Here is a 22493-nt window from a genome sequence, read left to right on the forward strand (position 1 = left end):
TGGCGGCGCGCCTTCGGTTTGGATCAGCTGGTCTGTGAAAAGTTCCCGACGTCGTTTACTCAAGTAGACGTTTGTGTATCTATCCGACCCTACTACAATGGTATGATCTCTAGCAGCTCTCGAGGACTGCACGCAAGCTTGCTCGCATTCGCAAACCACTGTTTCACGTACAGAAACGAACGACACGATGGAAGAAAGATTCGACGCGATGGGGATCTACATGGCAAACGGGGGCCGTTCGACTAAATACTAGTCGAACGCCCCCCCCCTTAGTAGCTGACGCTCCTGTGGCACGCGTTGCGCGGCCCGAGAGTGGCGAAGAGTCGAATCTAGATTTTCCAACGTCCACTTTGTGACGTTCGGAATCCATCACTGATCGAACCCAAGACGATAATGGCAAGTTTACCGGGAGGAACCTCAAATCATGATTGCGCTCAAGCTCCTCGCAAGGAGGCTACGATGATTAGGAGGTCGCGTTAGTTCTTGCGAAGACGACTTCCGAGCAGTACAAGTCGTCTCCAGTCGCAGGTGGTGTCCCGTTGGTTGTATTAGAAGTAGCCCAAACAACACTGTGGTGAACTCGCGTACAGAACAGAGGGGGAAAGAAGTAGAGGGAGGTTGACTCCACTCTCGTGAGAGCCGGGCACATACGAAGATCCAAGGAAGTTGTCATTTACTGTTCACCATTCACTTTCAGAGCCCGAACCCGGCACTGGTTTATTTATGTATCCTTGAACAGAATCGTGTGCATTCGATTCACGCTCATCCAACAATGCTTTTTCGCGGGCATTCGGCTGCCATACGTTTACCCTCAAATCCAGGGAATGCCACGGAATACCGATGGTAGGCTAGTTCTTCTGAGCGTGTTGACCCTCAGGTTCTCCAACAGGTCACGACGCTGTTAGCACGTCCCTACACTCGATTGGTGTTTCCATGGTTCGCTGAAGGAGATAGTTTTCACCTTGCTTACGTCCGTTTTGCAAGAGTCAGACGCTGGTCGGTGTCCTTGAGCTGGCAGTGAGTTCTCTGTTACCGCTGAAACCAGTACATCCAAATGGCGCCCCGTACAAAATCATTGAGTTTGTCAGCTCTATCTCTGTCGTAAGGAATTCCGGGTTCTTCCGTGTGGGCCCCGAGCGTGGTGTTCCTCGCAGCTGAAACCTTGGAGCAGGCCTTCGCCCAGTCTTCGTCGAGCTGTGGCATGCGGGGCGGATGTCGAGAAGGACGTGTCTGTTGCACAACTGCGTTGTTGTGCGGGGCTCGCGCAGTTGTTCCCATTGATTCTGAAGCGTGTTTCCATTCGTACAGCTCTCGTGTCTTCATGTGCAACTGCAGAGCCAGCCCCTGGTGTAGAGGGCTTGTAAGTCACATTGACTTTGGACGGCGGAGAAGGGAACGATGACACTACTTGAGTGGACAACTGAAGCAGCATTTCGGCTCCTCTCTTTCGAACCCACGCGGAAGTGGAGACCCTGGATTACCCTACGATTTCACCCATCGACAGGAACCGCAGGCTCCAGCGTATCATGAGCACGGTAGCGACAACGCTTCTCTCGCCTCAGCCGCATGCTACCATGCTATTTACCGTCCTGTATCTCTCGTGGGTTCCGCTCCGCTATTGTCTAACTCACTGATTCCGCCAGACTGCTCTAGAGGGCGTCGCCCATCTGCCTCGATGAGAAGTGAATCACGACAGCTTTGTAATAAGGCTCATCCCAAGCAGTGTATACCTTTGGTCGCAACGTGCACCGTCCACGCGCGGCGGGGCTCATGCGACCGCCGTTGGATCGTATTGAAGGCCAAAAGGCAAGGAGAGCGTAGCTTTCTGCCCTCTGTCGCCACTTTTTATCGGAACTGTAGCCGTTCTGCCCGTCGCACGGACTCGACCGCTTGGCGTAGCGTGGGTTGCCTGTCGCAAGCCATTGATATTACGAAGTTGTCGGTGGACCCGGATGGTACTTTACATTGTCTTCTTCAGTGTCCGAGGTCTGTGACCGCGGCCCAACCTTCTCAGACGCGGTGTACCTGCTCATCGTTCGGCCGAAAGAAACTTGACCCCGAACGACAGTCCTACAATACGAGTCGTTGTTACCGCCACCGGTGGAGCTGGTGGGGCGGGTCTGTTCGGTGTCTCCGTAACCCGGACCCGTGTTCGTAGGCTGGAAACCCGCGGTGCGGCACCGAGTACTCCGTAGGCTACACGTCGCGAAGCTCGGGCGTTCCGTTTACGTGGTTATCCTCAGAAGGGGCGGTACATACCCCTCTGCCAAGCGCGCGACGTGCCGCGACCCCGTCAAATACGCACCTGGGGCGCCGCCACGGCACGTGTAGGTCTCTCCGTTTGCATCGACTGAGCAGACCGCGCTATTCTTCCGTTCTTGTGTTTGTCAAGCATGCTTAGTCAAGGTCTTGAGACAGAGCAACTTCTAGTCTATGTGAAACCACACCAAGCTCTTCAGGCGTGTGGGTAGCATGCTCCGCTCGTCATCTGGCTTCCTTCCGCTGCCCCAAGATTCGCTTCGTTTGCGTCCTGTTTTCGCATGTTTGTTGCGAGGCAGCTCATTTCCGTGTATTGTGACCTCTCCTATCGAATCTCCTTTGGCGAACGAGTGATCCCACATCGGCAATGGCGGACGGAAGAGGAGAACCCCTCGGCGGGGCTTACTCGCCGGCGAACCCAGATGCCGCGGGCACACCCGCTGCTCTCCACTCGTGTGGTTCCGTGTCAAGTTTGGCTGGTGCATATGCACCCCCTCTGGCCTGCGAGAGCCGCTCTCCCGCAGATATTTCTGGGGCTGGCGGGCGAGTCGAGGATTCCCTGAAGCACCTAGCAGGAGTCCCTGCCTCGTCTTTGGCGGCCGAAGAGACTGTGGCTTCTTCTGGTGTTGAGTCTCGTCTTTCGTGCCAGGTGATGCCCTCTTCTTGCGTGTTGAAACTCGTAGGCGACTCTCCCGCCTCCCTGTACAGTACGTGCCTCTCGCGGCATTTATCTTCTCCGCCAGCGTCTACCACCATTCAGACGCCGGCTGTAGCGCCCTCCGCGTGTCCATGCTACGTGTTCTCGAGTGGAGCTTCAAGAGCTGCACCGTCGCGCGCGGAACGCGAGGAGAATTTTGAAGTGGCTGCCTCCGCGCGAACGTCAGACACTGTGGCACCGGCGGTGAGCTGTCTGACTTGGGAAGGCATTTTACAGCGAGGCGTGGCGGCTGCTGCCCCCGAGCCGTGCATGGCGGACAGCCCCGCGTCGAGGTTGCTCCAGTTTTACGCCTTCTTGGTCGACCCTCTCTCTCGCAGCGCAGCAGCGCCCAAGGGGGGGCACGCCGCCCAAATAGCCGACCCCGTCGTTGGTGCAGCAAGCGGCGATGACGCGACGTCAAACACGTGGACAAATGCTGCAGGTGCTGGGTGTACTCTTTCCGAGAACGAAGTAGTCAACGAGCTCTTGAACATCTTTGCGTGGGCGACTCCATCGCAGACGGGAGGCTGGGGGACGCGCACCCTTCTCTGTTTTCAACAGGAAGCGACGAGAGGGAGAATGTTGCCACTGAGGAGACACTGCGGACGGTCTTCGACCACAGTTCGGCTCTAGCGAGTATTGACTCCGCTTTGCCGGCGGCAGGCGGTCCTGCTGCGAATTCCACTGCCCTACCGTATGTGCTTCCCCCCATGGGTTTCTTAAAATACTCCTGCGGCGAACCCGCTAGCAAGTGTGGAAGCAAGCCTGCAATTCCTTGCTTGGTGGCACGACAAGAGACGCCGTCAGTGAACCCAGGCAAACATAACTGCGGCGATAGGGGCACATTTAAAGGCTCTGTGTCGGGTGAGATACCCTCAGAGGGAGTCGACAGGGCACGCCAACTGCCACAGATAAACGGTGAGGGTCTCCTGGCAAGCGGAGGCTCTGGCGCCGCAAACACCAGGGGACAAATGTGCCACGACTGCAGACTGAGTCGGGAGATGGCGCTACGTGCAAATGACGCACTTGGAGGAGAGGTCCCGTCACGGAGAGCGGGGTCCGCTGGTAGCGGGGCGTCAGCTTCGGTCCAAGACGCGGAGTTGTTTGTGAGAGCCCTCCATGATACCTTGATTACGCCGGAGAATCTCTGGAGCGCGAGTGTGAGTCGCGCTGCTCTACCGATGCCAGCAGAAGATGCTCCTCCAGAGCCAAGCGGAGATGGCACGTTTTCTTCGTCTCACCGGCTCCTCTAGGCCGTCGTCTCCCCCGCGTCTCCTGAGGGTGAGGCAAGGACAACGACATCAGTGATGGCTGCGTCAGTTGGGAGGGGAGCGGCGTTTCTGGATGCGGAAGGGGGCAAAGATGACTCAAAGGCTCGACCCCGACCGTCGATGAATCGTAGCAGTTCTGCCCACACGCCAAGGACACAGGACGAAGTCCATTTGCGGGCCTTTCATCGCAGCGGCACCTTCCCCGGGGATGCGGCCGAGACAGAGCGGGCATCTCGACAGGAGATTCGACCTGGTGTGTTGCTGGTATCCGCGGACGCGGCGGGTCGCGCGGCGTGTCTTCCCCGCGCGGGTACAGATGATGGCGCTGAGGGCGTCCAGGGCAGGGCTGCTGAGCGAGTAGAGCGTGGTTCCCACTACAGGTCTGGATGTGGTCATTCACATGAACGGTGGGCGGGTGGTCTTGAGGGAGTTGAGCGCGTGTCTGTTGGTGTTGGACACGCCTTGCGGCTGTAGGAGGGCAGCTCTCAGCGGGACGCTGGGCAGGAGAGCGGGCGCGTTTTTGAACAGGAACATGAGGCGTTAGAGGACGACGAAGGAGCCTTGGTTCGAACAGGGGCAGACCTGGGTTCGAAAGCGACCGGGCAAGGCCAGTTGAGTCAAGTCAGTGGAAGTTTTACGCGCTGCAGCTTCGCCCGAGGAGTAAGCTTTGCGCGCACCAACAGCTGAGGCTGTTCGAGCACCGGGTGTGCCCACAGTGTCTTTGGCAGGGGCAGGACGTATAGCGGCTTACAGAGTGCAGAGGGATTCGGGTTGCAGAGTCTCGGCTCATCGCTGGGAGCGAGCGCAAGCAACGTCAGCAGCCCTGAAACCGAGGTGAAGCTGGCATGCTCGACAAAGGAGACAGCCGGTGACTACCCCCTCAGCGCGACAGCGGGACATCAGCCACAGCGGAGGCGATCAGCCGCTGTGCTAGCAGGTGCAGCAATAACCAACCTGTGCGGCCCGCAGGCAGTTTAGGGTTAAAACGCTCGAGCAGTTCTACAGCGATCGATGCAGGCGCACTTTTTTGTGGGGCGGGTTTCAACAGCGACAGGAAGGTAGTGGACCAGACAATGTCAACCCGACCGCCGAAGAATCGGCAACGCCTCGACTTGAGAAGAAGCGGGCATTCTGTACAAGTCCAACGGCCGCTGAAGGACGTCCAGCACACATTGCACGGTTTTCGTCTATTCGGAACCGATTTGGCCGCTGTTGGCGACGACGTACAAGGCATTGTGTGCTGCTGTATGGCTGGAAAAGTGGCGCACCGAAGGCGTCACGGGCGGTCGGGCGCGGGAGCGCGAGCCTTGGGTGCAGCTGCGGATGCTTTACTTCGTGAGGAGGATTTGGGAGATCATGCTGAAGCACTGGGCGCACTCGTTGAAAGAAACTCTGTCCCGCCATTTTCGAGCAACTTCTGCTTCTGACGGCTGATCGCAAGGCAGACCTTTGCCAAGGTTGGAGTGCGACTGCCGGGGGCGCAGGGCCTAGTGGTTTTGTGGGTTTGGGGGCGGGGGTTTCGAGTGAAGTCGGAGATGTTCGCTGCCTACCTCGAAGACAAGGAGGCACCTGAAGTAATTGAAGGCGCGGTAGCCGTTGCGGCAGGCCTTACGAAGGACCAAGCCGCTCCGTTCCCAGGCGACCCGGGAATGCGAAAACAGCTTCGGAATGCGTGGCTAGTTTTATTGCAAGACGTGGGCCGCGAGACAACCGTAGTTGTCATGGTGGTTTGGCTGCGGCTTCGCAAAATCTTCTAGGTGAAGCAACTGACTCGTGAAGTTGTGAAGGAAGCTTGCGCAGAGGAAGTACTGGTTGTGGCGCATTCGACGGGGTCTCGCCACTCTTGCATTTCACACACAGGACCGAGCAAGCAGTAGGAGCAATTCACAGGCGCCCCGCGTGAAGGCCATGAGAGATCTGCCACAGACCTCAGCAGCGCTGAGACAGGTCAGGAGCCTCTGGAAATGGTGGCTCCCGATGGCGCAACAAGCGTGGGGGATGCTGCCTCTGTCGACTTGCAAATGTTCCCCGCTTCGTCGCGAGCCGCCGGAGGATGGCCCCGTCACTCGCGTCTCCGCCAGCTGCGGAAAAAACAGGGACAGCGTCAGTGGGGCGACTGTCGACTTGAAAAGCCAGCTGCAAGTGATGCTGTAGCTGGGAGAGCCAGAGACGGGCACAGACTGGCCAAAGGACGGGCGTCGCAGAAGCGATTTTCCCCCGTGCGGCAAAGCCTCGTGGCGCTGTCTCCGTCGCCTCTGCAAATTCCCGAAGCGTACCTGGGCGACGCAGTGTGCCGCACGTGGGGGCTGTCGGACCCTGCAGAGGCGCCGCGGCTGGCTATGCCCCCTCTCTTTTACGCAGGACAGTGGGAGGACGATGGGTCGCCTGACCTTCCCAGTGGGGCGGCGGCAGCTATTGCCGATGCGTCTCGCTAGCTGCAGAAATTCGTGAACGAGGACTCGCAGTTGGAGACGCGAGAGCCGGGAGCTGAGATGCTTTTCGGACCTCATGGCGAGGTTTCGCGGCAGCTTGGGAGAGCCGCAGATACTCCCAGGAAGACGCTGGGCCTGAGAGCAGCCAGTCTGCCGCAGGTCTTCCTCAAGCTGAAGAGACCGGCGAGCGTGAAGCGCACCCCAAGGTGATGTCAGAGTCCTCAGCAGAGTTGAACGCACTCGTACAGCTCCCGAGTCGGCTGCACCACTAGATACAGCAGCAGCTGCGTCGTAGCGCGACCACGGACTGTGTGGGCTCGCCCACAGTTTCCTCCTTCGATGCGGCGTAGTACATGTCTGGACTCCCAGCTTCGCATTCTGTGTCAAGAGGGAGTGAGCAAGCGCTGCGTTGGTGTAACACTCAGTTAAACGGCTTGCTCAATTGTGTACTCGTCTCTGACGTGGTGGCAGCGGCAGCAGCGCTGCTCGAACGCCAGGCGTCGAGTCTGGGTATGGCTAGTTCACGTCGAGCGAATGAGGTGGCTGCGATGCCGGCCTTCAGGGCGGGGAGGGGGAGGAGCCTTTTCTCTCGAGCAGCTCTGCAACTGGCTCCCACCTTGGAACGTGCGCAGCCGGGAGCTCAGACGACGTCCACCAGCTCCAAGAGCATTGCTCGGTTTTCATCAGCTGGATACCACGTGTCGCCCGCGCAGAAGACCACAGGCAAAAGGACCAGATGGAAAAGCGGGTAAGCGAGGGCACCGCAGTACCTGTGCGGTAGACCATAAGCTGCTTTTGTCAGGCGCAACTTTACCGGAGGGGAATGGAGTTGCTGCAGTCTGAAGAGAAAAGTGCCCGTTTCTTCGCACGCATGATCTGATTACCGCCGTAGACTTCTCGGTGGATGAGCTGCTCTGGTTATTTGTAGCAGAGGGCTAGCGTTGACAGCAGTGAATTGAGCTCGCCGGTGCAATGATCTTCGTCGAATTCGAGTTTGTGCCTTGCGCAGTGATGGCTGTTTGTCTTCAGCTGAAGGTTTTATTCGAGGTAGTCCTGAAAGTTCGAGGCATGGTGAGCGTTGCCCTCTTTCCACCACGCGGCATTGCTGTGTCCTGTTCGAGAGTCCCCCAGCGGCGGCGGTTTTCATCACAGCGTGCGGGGGTTCGACGCATACCCCTTCCACTGAGCGGTTTAAAGCGGAGATCTGCGCGGCGCATGCCTGCCTTCGACAGCGGCACAGAACGCGTGTTTGTTCGGATTGAGGAGTTCAAACCCCACTTACTGGAGCACGCCAGCTGGGGTGAGCGGTCGCAGGGCCTTGGATCCGCTAATGCGGCGTCTACTCTCCTCGGCACCACAGCACCAGCGGCGCGGCTGGAGGACCCGGCAGTCCATCCGTGGTGGTGTGCTCTCTCTAACGCGGAGCGCCAGAACTCTCTTCAGACCCCACAAGCCAGGTCCGCAAGCCGTGCGTTCAGTAGCTTGAATTTAGCGCGTCCATCCGTCGAGAGAGTCCATCAAGAAGACAAAATGCAACGGCATCTGGCGTCCGTCGCTCCTCACCACCTCCGGTAGCTCTTGCTGCTTCGGCAACTGCATCAGGAAGAGACAGCAGCTGAATCCCCTGCAGGGAACGACTCTGTCGCCCCGGGGTTGTCGGCGTCTGCGGAATCCATCTGTACGTCCGCTTCTACAGCTACTCGACTGCAGTAACCCATCGAAGCGGAGAGGCGGCGAGCCGTGCGCCACTGTCAGGCTGCCCGAAACGGCAGCCCGGAATTCGCGAGTTCGATCTCCAGTGGAGGGGACGCCAAGCATTCCGCACGTCTAACGTTTGAGTTCTTGCCTTGTACTTCTACAGGCGTCCGCAACTCTCTCGTCACTTGCCCGTCATGTAGCGTAGTCTGTTTGATCATCGACGAATATAGCTGAGGCGGCGGCGGTAGCGTCTGCGGTCGAGCGAGCTTTCATGCCTGTCTCATCAAGTATCACTCAACGAAACCCATCATTTACCAAGAAGTGTGTGGGTGTGGGCGGTAGACTTCCCCCCCACAGTTTGCGTGCAAACATGTTTGTCAAAGGAGGGCGTCAGTTGCGCGTGGCTCGTGATGGGTGCATTTTCCCGTTTGCGGTGCCCTCCGTCTTGGCTTCGCGTCTTCAGCAGCGCCCGAGTTGCGATTGAACTCTTGAGGCGATGAGGACCGTATGTATTCATCGAGTGTGTGTAGCGCTCGCGAGGAAGTGGGGTTCCGTTTTGAAACTTTCAGGTGCACGCCATTGGGTGTTCCTTGAAAGTAGTTGCGTGCTCTTCCTCGGACGTGGAACCCGACGAAATTTTACACAGACATCCGGACCGTAGAATAGCAGTTGTTTGTGCATACCGGGGGTTGTATGGTTCCACAGTCCGGCTTCGTTGGTCCCGTTTCTTCTTTTTTATCAAGGGTCTCTACGTGGAACGGGCGCCCTGCATCGAGAGTGTTGTGGGGGGAAAGTTTTATTTCGTCAAGCTTCTCCATTGAAAGAGCTTTTTCTGTTGAATGCTCCATCCGACAGCGGGGGCCCCCAAGTGCGTACACGGCGGGTTGCGTACGCTACGCCGTCCGGATGCCTTCCATCGAGGAGGCGGAGGATGTCGGCCTACCCGAACGCCACGGCGAGTGTTTGAGGGTGGATAGGGTAAACTGAACGACAAGCCCCAGCAAGGGTCACGCCGGCGTTGCCTCGAAGGACACCTGGAGACAGTGGGGTGGTTCTGGGCATGCAATATCCATGTTCGCTCCTCACCTCATCATTAGGAAAGTTCCCCCAGGCCAAGAAGGGCGTGACGAAGTGCCGATAGATGACCACGTAAGCTCGCGTCTACATGCTGTGCTGTGCGGTGACCGGGAACGGGTACGTGAGTCTGGTTTCCCAAATTGGCAGGCAGTGGGCGTTTACCGGTCATGTTTTCTGTTTTGGTTCTGTACCTTGTCAAGGTGGGGGGTCTGTTTTCTGCTGCCGACAGGATGCGCGGCGCCTTTCGCACTGTAACATATTGGTCTGCTCTGGCAAACATAGGTGCGTTGTACCGCGGAATTGTTTCGAGGTCGGCGAAGATGTTTACAGATGGAAATTAGCTGTGAAATACAGTGGGAAGTGGATAGTCGGAAACGTCACGTAAAGGAAAGGAACACCGGTGGTGCTGCTGGCCTGTTGAAAAGCTGCCGCGCGTGCGCCTAAGCCGCTGTACTGTCTCATTAAAGTGCCGTGCAAAGTATGGGTCGACGTGTTCGAATGTCGCACGTGGATGTGCGTCAACGGCGACATGAGAGCGTGGTCGCGTCTTTTGTGGCAGGGCAGCTGCTACGTCCATGAGACGTTCATTTTTTTGGATTGCTTTTTGGTCCATGGGAACAGTACTGGGTTCTCGCTCTTATTCCCCAAGGGCGAGCGAAGGAAACAGGGGCTGGTAGACCCCAAGGATGTCTTCACGGAGTCGATGACGCCGATACCGGCACGGGCGCCACCGCGGGTTCGCCGGAGTCAGCGTGTGCGTCTAAGCCCTCTGTCACTCTGTGTTTGCTGTCGTCAACAAAAAGCGGTGCAATCTGATGACGCATGGATGGGTCATTGACCTGCTCGTGGACCTTGCGAAAGGTCCCTGCCGTGTATACGGTGATGACGCACCTCCCATCATGGTGTAAGCCGTAAATTCGTAGGCTTCTAAATTGCTTCCTATGTATGGATTATCCAGGTGGGAGAGCACATGTAGGAGGGGGTACGAGAAAGCAGGGCGACGCATGTGGGTGGCAGGGAGTGCGTTTTCATTTGGGTAAAAGGGAAAGGCAAGCTCCTCAGGGACGTCACAGGGCGTGGACATCTTCAACACCTTGACCTTTTGATGGTAGAGGAAGCCTACTGGGCGACCAATTGCGTGGTTCTGCATTGGGTTGGCTGCCCTGCTGGCGGGGCTCCAATTTACGTGAAGGTGCCACAGGGAGGGTGTTGCACCTGATGTCTGTGAGCCGACGCTTCTCCCCGGCGGGGACTGAATGTTGTGGTAATTGGTTGCACTCAGGCGGCGGCGTGAACTTCCGGCTATCGGTTGCCTGACACCGAAGCCGCCAGAGGTGAGCTGTGGATCTGCTGTCGGAGTCATGTTATCTCCTGCGGGCTCTCCAACTCACTCTAGAAGCCTCGATGATGAAACGAAATCAGGCTGTCATGGAGGCTTCCGCGCTACGAAAATCGGACAAGCAGTGGAACTATTTCGGGCAACAAGCCGCATGTGCTTCGTCTGATGTAAAGTGGGTAGCGGGAACCTCCTGAAGGCAACTGTGTATGCAGCTGCACACTTGCCCGAGGTCTGCGATGTTGTCCTTGATATAATTCCCGCGTGAAGGGCCTTGGAGCACGATCAGTAAGGTCCTTACGCCAGTCCTTTTTTCTCCCAGTGGGAGAGAGGAGGGACGCAGTGGCTACAGGGCACTTCCGAAAGCGTTTTGTGTGCTGTGTAATGTACCATACAACTATTTTCGTATGCGATGAGAGGGTAACCAGCACTGGCCACTATGGCACCGCAGTCGGTTCTGGTGTTACTTTCCCTTCACAGGAGAAAGGTTGCATAGACAACTGTCGAGACACCATGACGGCATTCTTTTGTTTTCCGTACTCTCATTGACAGGCACACAGTACCAAGGGAGCCTTGGCGTGGACTGCCCGGCAGCCTAGTCCGCCGCCAACCTCCGCGCGTCTCACTGTGTAGACTTTGACTTGCTTGCTTGTCTGGTGTTTCGAAAAGGTGGAACCTCGTTGATCTGTGTGGTTGAAGCGGCCCATTTCTTGTGGTTTTGCAGCGCCTGTAGTTGTGCATATGCGGATCTTTCCATATATGACGACTCCAACTAGAGGTGACACGGCAGTGGCGAGGGCGCGCACGGAATTGACCCGTGAAGCTGCCGATCTGCAGTCGGCCACTCTACCATTGAGCTACAGACCGGAGGACCGCTAGCGAGGAGTCCGGACAGGTCTCTGGATCTGAACGATACAGAGGAGCTATCCGCGCTGTATGCATCGCCCACTCATGAGCCGCACGGTTGAGATGGCAGACTCGAAGCGAAGTGCCACTTGCAACACACGCTACGAGGATGAATTAGTCGCAGTCATGCTTAGAACGGCAGGAGTTCGGAAAAAGAAACACAACTGAGGGTCCGTGCCATTTTTTCTGGATCGGCTACCCCGTGTGCGCGGGCCGGTCAGACGTGAACGCACAGTCTCTCACTCAGAGAACCTGTGTTTTGGTATACGTGTTTCATACTCTGAGCCGGGGACAGTCTTAAATACCGGCACCGTCGCTAAGGAGCTGTGGCGAAGGCGCATATCTCTTAGGAAGACGTGAGTTCCTCATATTTACATGTCACGAGGGTGGCTCGTGGTGTTGGTTACCCTGCGCAGAGCCTGATTGACTGAGGTCACCGCTCGGATTAACGTCTTCTGGCGTGTCAATCGCTCCCTGTTCACAAACGTGAAACAAACTCACCACCAGAATCCCCCTCCACAAATGCTACCACCCCTCATTGTAGACCTACCTGAGTATTTACGCATGAATTCGTCGTCCTAGTCGGTTACACAGGAACATTCTCTGCTTCACCAAGCATCCACCTGGCTGCCTTGCTATTTTATGCAGACCTGAGCAATTCCTGCGACGCGGTTGCTCTCGACTCCATTATGAGAGTAATAGCCCTCGATGTGTAAAACATTCATGCGACAGGAAATGATGCCTTTTGGTTATCTTGCAGCGCCGCTAAGCTTTCGCCAGCCAGAGAAGTGATGGCATTCTGCGCCGAAAGGACTCTGGGTGTACACATATTTGTTTGCTGAATAGCACTGCCGGGGAATACCGTTTGCTCTCTAGCAAACACAGAAACAACGCTTTTGTGAGCGACGGTGTAGACACATCTACCGCCTTCCTTGTTCATCTTGTTACTTGGGTGAAAGATCGGGTGAACGTGAAGGCAGGGCGGTCGGCCGCGAACCCACGGTCTCTCATGTACTCAGAAGTAACCATTTCCTTGGTCGTCTCCTTTCTTACTTGAGCCGAGGAGAGTCTCAAATACCAGCCAGGACACGAAAAAAATGCGGCGAGGACGCACAACTCATGAAACGTGAGCATCTCATTAAACGTCACTCGGCTGTTCAATAACGGCACGCACACTCACGGCTCACTGTCAGCATGTAACTGATACCCCGTTCCTTCCCGCATGTTGCATGACGGAGTCTGAAGCAAGATTCTTTTTCTCGCGCTTGCATCACGGCCCGGGGTATCTTCGGTTCTCCAAGTTCCAAGTAAGCCGCTCAGTCGTCCTGCTGAGTCAGCCAAGACAGGTAATCAGCACAGCCTGAACAGGCCGTAGTGCTCACCCACAAGAAGAAAAGAAAAGTGTACCAGGGAACTGGGCAACGAGTAGTTCTTCTGACCAAGACTGCTCCAGTGCAGGCACTACAACTCCTTCCGAGTCGCGGTTGCGGCTTCGGTGCTGGCCTGCATACGGGCAATTGCACTGCTAACATGGGTTTTCACAGGGACCACCACATGATGCTGCAGCGCCTCTGCGACTAGGTTGAGGTATTCAACGTAGTGCGACAGAAACCACTCATAAAACCTCGGGGTCAAACCAAGCTTAGGCACCACAAGAGCTACCACCAGCGCAACTTTCAAGAAGGCAACTAGCCACGAAGGAAACAAAAAGAAAACGGGGGTTATGATGTAGGGAAACACAACAGTCACGAGGGTAGAAAGAAGAAGGAAATACTGCGTCCACAGGAGCATAGCATTCTCATGGGGTGCTGTTTTCTGCTTGATGCACGCATGCAACGCCCCCAGTGTCGGGCCGACAAGGCCGAACGAATAGAATAGGATCGAACACAAAATTACTGTGATCATCGTGACGACGACATAAAAAAAGATGTGAGGGTTAAGAGATTTCGTAGAACGTCTGTGCTGCTCGGAAGACACAACTGTGTCGCACCACCACGTGACCTCTCACAACACACTGTCAAAAGGGTCCACTGACGAAACGTTTCTCTTTATGTCATGCGATAAAGAGCGAACAAAAAGCCACTGTGGAACTAAAATGGCTTTTTGGAGAAATCTCCTCAACGAGACGCTTCCTACCTTTTACGGGGGCAGCAGAACTGGGAGACACAGATATTCAAGGTGTCTCACCCACGGCCATCCCAGGTGGTGACACGGACCCTCGTTCCACCGCGTATCACGCATGTGGAACGACCTGCGAGCAATGGCGTGAGTGTATCATCAGTAGAAAAGACCAAACGTGAAGCAACGTCCCAGACTTCGCGAAATTGCTGCGACCACAGTTCGCAAATAATTCCAAATCTAGGGCAGGCGGCTGATAGTGGCAAGTTCACGTCAGTTGAACATATGCGCCGAGCGTCACCGCGTTACGACCAGTAGCCGCTACCGTGCAATAGCAGTAGCCCGAGGAATGTCTCACTGAGGAAGGAGTCTTCATCTGTTACAGGGGGCTGGTCTGCTGTGGCTCCACGGCTCCACTACGCGCGTCACACGCATGCGAGCATATCGCGGGAAGCCTTTATGGTGGATTATTCTTGTTTCGCCCTGTGTGCCCACACTAGTGGCTGTTGGCAAGATCGTATAATTATATGAGTGCCACGCCACTGTGTTCCACTGCGGCAAAGGCAGCGTTGGTTCTGGATGTCCGCCAGCAACATCGAAGTACAGCAGCCTTTGTTTCATAATCGCACTCTTCGTCCAATCGCCAAGTAGGACGAGCGCATGGTCCTAGAAGGGCTCCTGCGTGGTGCGCGTCGACAACCACCGCAAGGGAGTTAAAGCAGTGACTGTTCATCTCCTACCGACGTCCTGTGTGGAAACCGCGACGTTCTGACGAGCGTGGCGAGCCTTCAAGTGTCCGTTTCCGCATCGTATGAAGCAGGAGTTCGCCTTGCTTTGCTGGCTACCGCAACACTACGTGTACTGTAGCCGTCCGGACGTTGAGCGAAGCCCTGCTGGTTGGTGGATGGCGAAGACAAGTTGACTTCCCCCCTATCCCCTTTATGAGATATATTACAGCATTGATGATCTGTGATTTCTTTATTCAGCACGTAGGAAAGCTCTTTCACTTCAATCTGCAAATTATCCTCTCTGTAGTGGCACGCCACGGCTGTGAAGGATATAATGGGGAACCTGCTGGTATATACCCATCCCCCAGAGGAGTCATGTCCCACCTACTCGGAAAAGACTGCTCTTGTATCACGCTAGAGCTTTCCACGATCGAACTGATTTGAACACGCAGCGTCCATGCAAAGAAGTCTGTGAGCCGGCTGTCGGTCAAAACGGGCAGTGCTTCAGGGGGCAGACCTCTTCCGCATCTGCGGGCGGAAATACGACCATAGCAACAAGAACGGCGTGCGATAAATCACTTGGGTTCAGGAACGTACTCTAGTCGGAAACTTTGTTCGCCTCACCTACTAGCTCATTGGCTGTGGGGGTCCATTTCATTCTTTGACAGTCTCGTCCCTCTATAACTATCGCAAAAGAGTGCATGGAACTTGGCACCGGCGGGGACTGCATTCTCTAAGCACACGAGCTCACAGGGACTGGCATTTGCAGGGGCAGCTGTAGCTTTTGTACCTCGCCGGCTTCAGGACATTCCTCTTGTGAGAAGCAGGATATCTGGTGAACGCCTGTACGTCGCGCCCGTAGTGGCCTCCAGAGAAACGCTCCCTGTGATTATCCATTCTCGTACTTTCCGAGTATTGGTTGTGACCATGTTTCCACCGGCAATGGCCCGAGCGCGCAAAGACGTATGCCCCTCTCTTGCTGTCCATACAAAACATGAAAATAGACATTAACCGGAACTGTGTCGTTTCAAGACTGGCTCTTGTTGTTCCCTGGCATCTCCTGTATGCTCCTCCGCGCCACCCCGTTTTCGGTGGGCCCAAATTTTACATGCACCCAGCCTCATGGGGACACGAGAAGACATGATGAGATTGCCGACTTGCCGCAGCTCGTCGACGCCACAGGTCTATGGTGCCAAGCCGCATTTGCGAGTCTACGGGTCGACACGGAGGAACAGCTCTCCAGACGCCTCCTTTTAAAACTGCTACACTGGCGAACTCGCCCAACGCTGGCGAAGCACACGCGTGGAGGCGGACCTGGGTGGCGCATCAACTGTGCAGCTGGCTCCGGCAGAGGCTTTATCGGCCCCAAGCTGGAGAGGAGGCCTCTTCAAAAGAATACGTAAGCTTATATCCATTAGATGGATGCTTCAAGATTGAATAGAAATTTGCTATTGGGGGTTGCAGAATCGCGCGTCTTGATCGCGCGTCGTGCGAATGCGTGGAGATGTCATTGTGGAGAAGACGCTACGGTAATGCACTGGCGGGCTACTGCATCGTGATGCTTAGCGGTATTTTTAAAAATGCTTCCAATTTTCAAAACGCTGTTTTACTGGCATACCAAGTCGATTTCAGCAGCAGCAAGGGGACAGTCGCGCTTGCACTCCAGTGGCAGGAAACACCGTGAGTTCCGCGGCAGGAAGCACCGGATTATACGCCTCAGAGGTGGCTCTCGCGCAGGGGCGCTTTATCAGCTCAACAAAAAAATGCGATCCAATCTCGTGATGGGTTTGACTGTAGTGCAACAAGGCGGAGTCACTCTTTCTACCGTAAATGGTGTGACTGCGACTGCCGTACGTGCAATGCCGTGTAGCGCCGACGTCGCCTTCGCTGGCACGGCCGGGCACAGACCTGGGGCTCCGCTCCAGACGTGCAACCAACTCTTGCGGCCGTCCACGACACAGCGGCAGCTGCACAGTGTTAAGTAACTTACACCTGGGATGAGATCTATTATTCTATATCTCGAATTTTCTGTTGCTTCTTGTAAGGCCCACAGATGCGCAAGTCCCGGTGGGCGCTAGTGAATCAGCCTACATCGAAGACCGGACAGTTGCATGCCAGGAGACAGGAGACAGAGACGCATGCATCGCAAGACAATCCTTCCCCGCTACCTATCATCTCATGTATGGCAATGCGAATCGCTTGCGTTCAACGTACACGCTAGACGTTTTTCGGTGTTGTGCATGCATATGTGGGCAATTCAGGTGCTGGGCGCCTCTGAATGACACTGCACGAAGCACATGCTGCGACGCAGCGACGGTATATCGGAGCGCCCTTAAGCAGATTCTGTTTTAGCAATCCAGTCCATTGCTGACTTCACAGCAGCAGGTCTACCTTGGTTATGCTTGCGTGCTTGAGTTCCTCTCTATATTTCCGAGTCCCGTGCACCTCATGTTTTGGTGAGTAACTCTCAAGGGGGCACTCGCTGTTCGATTTATTTCAACCACCATGTGTATGACGGGAGCTCGCTTCGCCGAGCGGTAACGCGTGCAAATGGCACTGAATACGGCTGAGGAAGAGACATTGAAGGTTTTGCGTGCGTGCTATGAGAACTACTTCACTTGGAAATGTAAACAATGGCGAGTTTGCTGCATGTGGTAGTCTTGGTGACCGCCAAAACATGACGCCGACCGTTTCACTGGAGAGGTGGTACACGGAAGCACTAGCGGGTGGTTGAGTGGCCGCAGAACCGGACAGCCCTACCGGAATGCTTCTTGATGTTGTGGTTTCACGAGCGAGGCGTGGATGAAGCCAAGGGAACTGAAGTGAAGCTGCTCTGTAGACTGCCGCTACTGCTCCGCAACTCATCCTGTGGCACCACGGCGAAGGGAACCAGGAGAAGGGATATCTGCGGCATTTATACTGGACGTTCTTCGTATCTGGCAGGCTAGACACATGTGTCGGTTAGCCAATGTTGCGTATGGTTTTTTCGTTGGGGTGACTCCGGGTATTTGCCTTGGAGGTCCCTGGCCGCTCATGGTTGCGACCAACGAATTTTTTTCGAATCGCGTGCTCGGCGACGTGTGCTATACTTCGCGAGCGGAGATGTCTTCAGTAGTGACTTGCAGTCTGCTTCATAGGTTCGTGTTTGGGGAGCAAACGTTTGCGTCCTAGCTCTAGTGGATCAACATCCTCAGAATGAACGCTCCCAGCGCCAATGTCGCCCCCCTCGGTTCTCTTGTGGGCGGGTGGACTTGGCGAAAACGCAAACGCATAGTGAGACACCCCCCCTGCGTAAGTGGGTCACCGCCCCGTCGGCCTCACTTGCTTTCGGCAGATCGATTCTATTTTGTTTCACCGTGTTCTTCTGGATGCGCTGCGTCGTTCCGGAGCTCGAGCGCTGCTGTTCACTGGCCGTCGCAAGGGGAGAGTCTTGCTCCACCTTGTCCTAGGCGCGCCACTTTGTTGTGGATGCTCGTTTTCTTTGTTTTCCTTCGGTCAGCATTCGAAAGAGATTTTTCTTCTGCATGGACTGCAACTTCGTCGTTGCTATGTCACGCTGTCCGCGTAAACAGTCGGCTTGCAGCTGATGTGCTAAGCGCTTCGAAACATTTGTCTCCAGGCGAGCACTATGCATCCAAGTGCCACCGCCACATTCTTTATTCCTTAGCTTCCCCAGGGGCAGTATCCTTTCATATTCCGGGGAGCAGCTTTTGCCGAAAGCTGCCACCACACAGGCGACTCCAGCACCCTCTTCATTTCCGGGCACCTCTCGCATTTTCAGAAGAGCCGCGAAAGAGGTGGACGGATCGTCTACATTTCAAACTTTCGCGTGCATTCGTACTGGGCGGTTCGCCGCCTTGTGTCTCTCATCTGCATTTCCTTTGTCCCTCTTTCGTGTGCGCTGGCCGCCGTCACATGGTTGGGCGTGTCAGCACGCACCAGCGGCCCGCCCGGATCGACTCAAGGCCGCGCCTGCAATCAAGCTCTGCAGTGCGCACTTTGGCAGTCGACTGGAAGGCCGAATTTCCCTTTCAGTCGCAGGCAGATAACAGGGGCAGGGTCTGTGGAAACGGGACGACGCCAAACGAACTGATCTATTTCGATAGCGCGGCAACGTCGCAGAAACCACGACACGTGATTGACGTAAGAGAACGTGAGTAGTGTCTTTTTATCAGAATACACTCAGAAAATGAGTATCTGGGGGCCTTAAGATCTTGTGTGTGAGCGCTTGGTCACGAAATGTTCCGCAGGCGGTGATAAGTGTCTCTGGCTGGTGGGTGAGCGTGGAAAGCATTTCAGCCATAGCTTCTCGCACAGGTCGACTACTTTCTCCGGCCAAAATGGAATCCCGCCCGTATTTTTGTGTTTCCCGGTTTCCAAAGCGATTGCTTTCTTCTCGAGTTGTAGATTCATGTTGGTATCATTCGTCGTGAGTCCAGAAGCGTTGATAGCAAACTCGGTCACGCATGCGAACGCGCTTCGTGTTGCGATGCCTTCCCTCCGCCAGTGTGCCTGCAAGTAGTCGTTGATGCCGGCTGGTCCACAGTCAACACTGAGCTTCTGCAGATGGAAAGCAGTGGAAGCAGATCGTTAGGCCCTGCCTCCACGCAAGGCGCCTCCTTGTTTGGACCCCCGGTCTTGCGATTGCGTTATCAGGCCATGGAACACGCCTATGTACATTTCAACGCCAACGTCCATCGAGCGGCCTATGCTAGAAGCGCGGCTGCCACGGAGCGGATGGAGGTGAGCTTTTTAGGGTGTTTTCCTGCTAGACTTTCTGAGTTATCCATTTTCCGGTATTTCGGCAGCCGCTCACTTAACGTCGATGGGATTCGCGGGCCCTACGAGCAAAAACGAACACTGGGATGGATGCATGAGGTGTTGGCCGTCTCAGCCTTTGACACTGCGGACAAGCATTGTTTGTGCGGCGTCAGCCTTTGTTCACGCCGTCTTCAGCGTGCTTCTCCCAACGTCGCGCGCTCTTAAAGTATCGCACACATGTTTTGTAACTCGACGAAAGAGCAACCTACGGCTTGCTGAACCTCAGGAACATCGCTAATATTGTGAACCCGTTCGCTGGCCAACAGTTTATAGGAGACTGGCGCAAATGGAATAGGGGATATCACCTAAGGTGTGTACTTGCATGAGATGCGTGCATGTCAGGGCGTTCGCGCTCATCTGGCAAGATTTTTAAACGCGGAAAGACCAGAGGAAATCATCTTCACATCCGGTGCTACAGAGGCTATAAACCTAGTCGCGAACACGTGGGGGTAAGCTTACAGAAGACAGTCTACAAGCGTGGTGTGGCGAGTCCCGGAGATATTCTGACGTTCTGCAGCATGCTGCTCCAGATGTGCAGGTCTCTCAGGTCGCCCTACTCTTTTTTGAGTGTTTTATTAGTGTGTATGCCACTGTTTTGCTGCCAGAAAGCTATTGCATCGCGGAAGTGCCGTGTGCGTCTCGAACCTCCATGTATGACTGACTAAGAGCTGAAAACGGTTGTGGTCAGTGTCTCCTGCTGTGCCTTCAAGCTTTGGAGGCCGCTCAAGAAACGGTCGCTCACTGGTTGATCGGTGTACCGAGGTCGGCGACCTATTCATGTTTGCAGGGAAGCCCATATCTCCGAGGGTGATGAAATTCTCCTCACGGTGGCAGAACATCACAGCAACCTCGTCCCTTGGCAGTTGCTGGCAGCACGAAAGAACGCACACCTGAAATTTGTTGAGGTTGGTGCAGCCAGGGAGAGTGCGGCATTTTCGTGTGGAGGGGGGGCACAGCCGTTAACTAGAACCGACCACACTATAGATCACTTGGAGTTTCACGTGGGCACGCAGGAGGGTGGCTGTGGGGCTACCTCTTAGACGCCAGCAGCTGCCGAATCTTGGGTGCAGCAGAGAAACACGCAGGACCAGTTAACTATTCCATTCGTTCCCGAGATTTCGGGAACTGCGCCTAGTATGCGGTGGAAAGAACGTGGGGCTGTCTGGTGTGTGCTGCCTGCAGCTGGATCAAGACTATAGGCTTTCGTTTTCCTCGCTGGCGTCCATGCTGTCGGCACGCACGAAGGTGGTGGCACTGTCACATACGTCGAATGTGCTGGGCTCCTTCAACCCACATATTGAGCTTGTTACGGAGTTTATCAAGCGCTACAACCCTGACATCGCGATTCTTATTGACGCCACCCAAGCACTCGCTCACCAACCAGTAGGTTGCGCTTCTCAGACGTCTGGCAATTCAAGCCAGTATCTTCGTGCAGCAGTGTGTGTGGCTCTTCCGTAGTTGATATTACTGTCGTGTCGTCCATGCCCCGCGCGGAGATCAGACTAAGTGACGCGGGCGCGCGATCCGGACTGAACGCGCCAGATTAGTTTTGTGGAGCTTGTTTTCGCAGGTGGACGTTCGCGCAGTGAATTGTGACTTTTTGGTCGGCAGCGGCCACAAGATGTACGGTCCAACAGGCGTCGGGTTTTTGTATGGCAAGCATGAAATACTCCAGCGGATGCCTCCTTGGAAGGGGGGAGGAGAGATGATCGAAGTAGGCAAGCTAACCAGATAGATCGGACTCGTTTAGTTCGCCTGTGTTACCACATGACGAGCCAAAATTTTTGTTTTTGCGTTGCAGAGCCACTCGCGAGCCTGAAAGCTGTTCATTTGTGCGTCACTTTAGCTGAGCGAGGAAGAAGATAGATCGTAGTGGTCATTGATGAACTGTCGACGATATCGCGAGTTGGTGCCGTCGCGCCGGGAGTAAGCCCTTTGTTGACGAATCTTGACTTCCTGTTACGGAGGGTTCCCGCATAGTGTCACTTGTGTGGAGATGTGTATGTGTGCAGTACGTCGACTTGCAGCAGTCGACGTACGCGGAGCCCCCTGCACGATTTGAGGCCGGAACTCCCCCCTTCCTGCAGGTGATGGGGTTAGGAGCTGCCCTCGAGTTTATCGAGTCAGTCGGCTGGGATGAAATTGCCTCGCGTGAGGATCGCTTACGTCTCGCGCTGCACGATGTCTTATCTAGATTCCCCGACCTTCGCCTCTTCTGCCCGCCTCCGGGGATACCGTGTCGACCGGCGTCGCTCTCAGATTTTTCTGAGAATTTATTCCCTCGCCATCGACTCCCGGTGCTGCCAGGCCAGTCGGGGCGTAGGTGCACAGCAATAGGTGGCACAGCGCTGGTCCCGAAAGGACCGGTCACTGGAAATGCCCCTCTTTCCAGCTCCGACAGCCGATCGTCTGCAGTGATTCCTCTTATTTCTTTTTCACATCCAGAAGTTCATGCGCATGACATCGCAATGCTCCTAGATGTTTGCGGTGGTGTCTGCGTGCGCTCTGGTCACCACTGTTGTCAACCGCTCCACCGTCACGTTCTGCGCGTCCCGTCGACGTGCCGAGTCAGCCTCGCCCTTTACAACTCCGAAAAGGAGATTGAGCGGTAAGGCGTACGAGGACACACTCCGGAAGGAAGAGGAAGTATAAGATTGGTGAAGGAGGACTGCTCAGGCAGCGACCGCGTTGCTGTCTCTATTCAAGTGCGAATTTTCTGGATCGCTGCGAGTAGCACCCGCATAAAGCCTGGAGCACTGCCGCATTGTGCTTGAATCTCGGCTTCTATGTGGATGGTGGAACGACGATAAAGGTCAGATGAAAGTGTGTATACAGATTTGTGAGCCAGGACACAGCCGCCGGTTCTTGATTGAGAGCCAACATGTGCGTCGAGCGTGTGTCATTTCTTGCTGCGTGCCCGCAGATTCGGAGACGTGCTGGCTACGGCTTTTGAGAGGCTGGGCCGGCCGGCTAGCCAGAAGCTAGTGTCTGGACATATTGAAACGTCAGCAAGCGAATAATCACGCATACCTCTCGTCATAACTAGCACTAGAAGAAGACGTCACATGACGCGAAGGCGATGTGTTCCATTGGATATAAGCCGAAGACCTTGGAAGCATGCAAAAGGGCCAAAGCTGGAAGGCGGAGAAA

The 22493-nt window shown here is 55.4% G+C and overlaps 4 protein-coding genes and 1 non-coding gene across 5 annotated transcripts; 3 read left to right on the plus strand and 2 right to left on the minus strand.

The window, feature by feature from the left end:
• Positions 1–2626: 2626 nt before the first annotated feature.
• Positions 2627–5984, plus strand: BESB_069340 (uncharacterized protein; the record flags this gene model as incomplete). The annotated part of the gene is made up of 4 exons (XM_029365327.1): positions 2627–3398; positions 3836–4062; positions 4702–4887; positions 5673–5984. 4 exons carry the CDS (start codon positions 2627–2629, stop codon positions 5982–5984), a joined length of 1497 nt encoding a protein of 498 aa, XP_029218910.1.
• Positions 5985–6191: 207 nt separating this feature from the next.
• Positions 6192–8557, plus strand: BESB_069350 (uncharacterized protein; the record flags this gene model as incomplete). The annotated part of the gene is made up of 6 exons (XM_029365328.1): positions 6192–6624; positions 6756–6865; positions 7085–7169; positions 7669–7730; positions 7791–8116; positions 8521–8557. 6 exons carry the CDS (start codon positions 6192–6194, stop codon positions 8555–8557), a joined length of 1053 nt encoding a protein of 350 aa, XP_029218911.1.
• Positions 8558–11565: 3008 nt separating this feature from the next.
• BESB_069770 lies at positions 11566–11637 on the minus strand. Its single transcript has one exon. It is a non-coding gene; the product is annotated as a tRNA-Cys (tRNA).
• A 1500-nt stretch (positions 11638–13137) lies between these two features.
• BESB_069360 (uncharacterized protein) lies at positions 13138–13581 on the minus strand (the record flags this gene model as incomplete). Its single annotated transcript, XM_029365329.1, has 1 exon — positions 13138–13581. One exon carries the CDS (start codon positions 13579–13581, stop codon positions 13138–13140), a length of 444 nt encoding a protein of 147 aa, XP_029218912.1.
• Positions 13582–18437: 4856 nt separating this feature from the next.
• BESB_069370 (SufS subfamily cysteine desulfurase) lies at positions 18438–22363 on the plus strand (the record flags this gene model as incomplete). Its single annotated transcript, XM_029365330.1, has 8 exons — positions 18438–18675; positions 19135–19265; positions 19686–19792; positions 20131–20248; positions 20526–20726; positions 20914–21057; positions 21356–21951; positions 22267–22363. 8 exons carry the CDS (start codon positions 18438–18440, stop codon positions 22361–22363), a joined length of 1632 nt encoding a protein of 543 aa, XP_029218913.1.
• Positions 22364–22493: the final 130 nt, after the last annotated feature.

The sequence above is a fragment of the Besnoitia besnoiti genome, chromosome VI, assembly GCF_002563875.1.
Source record: "Besnoitia besnoiti strain Bb-Ger1 chromosome VI, whole genome shotgun sequence".
NCBI classification, from domain to species: Eukaryota; Apicomplexa; class Conoidasida; order Eucoccidiorida; family Sarcocystidae; genus Besnoitia; species Besnoitia besnoiti.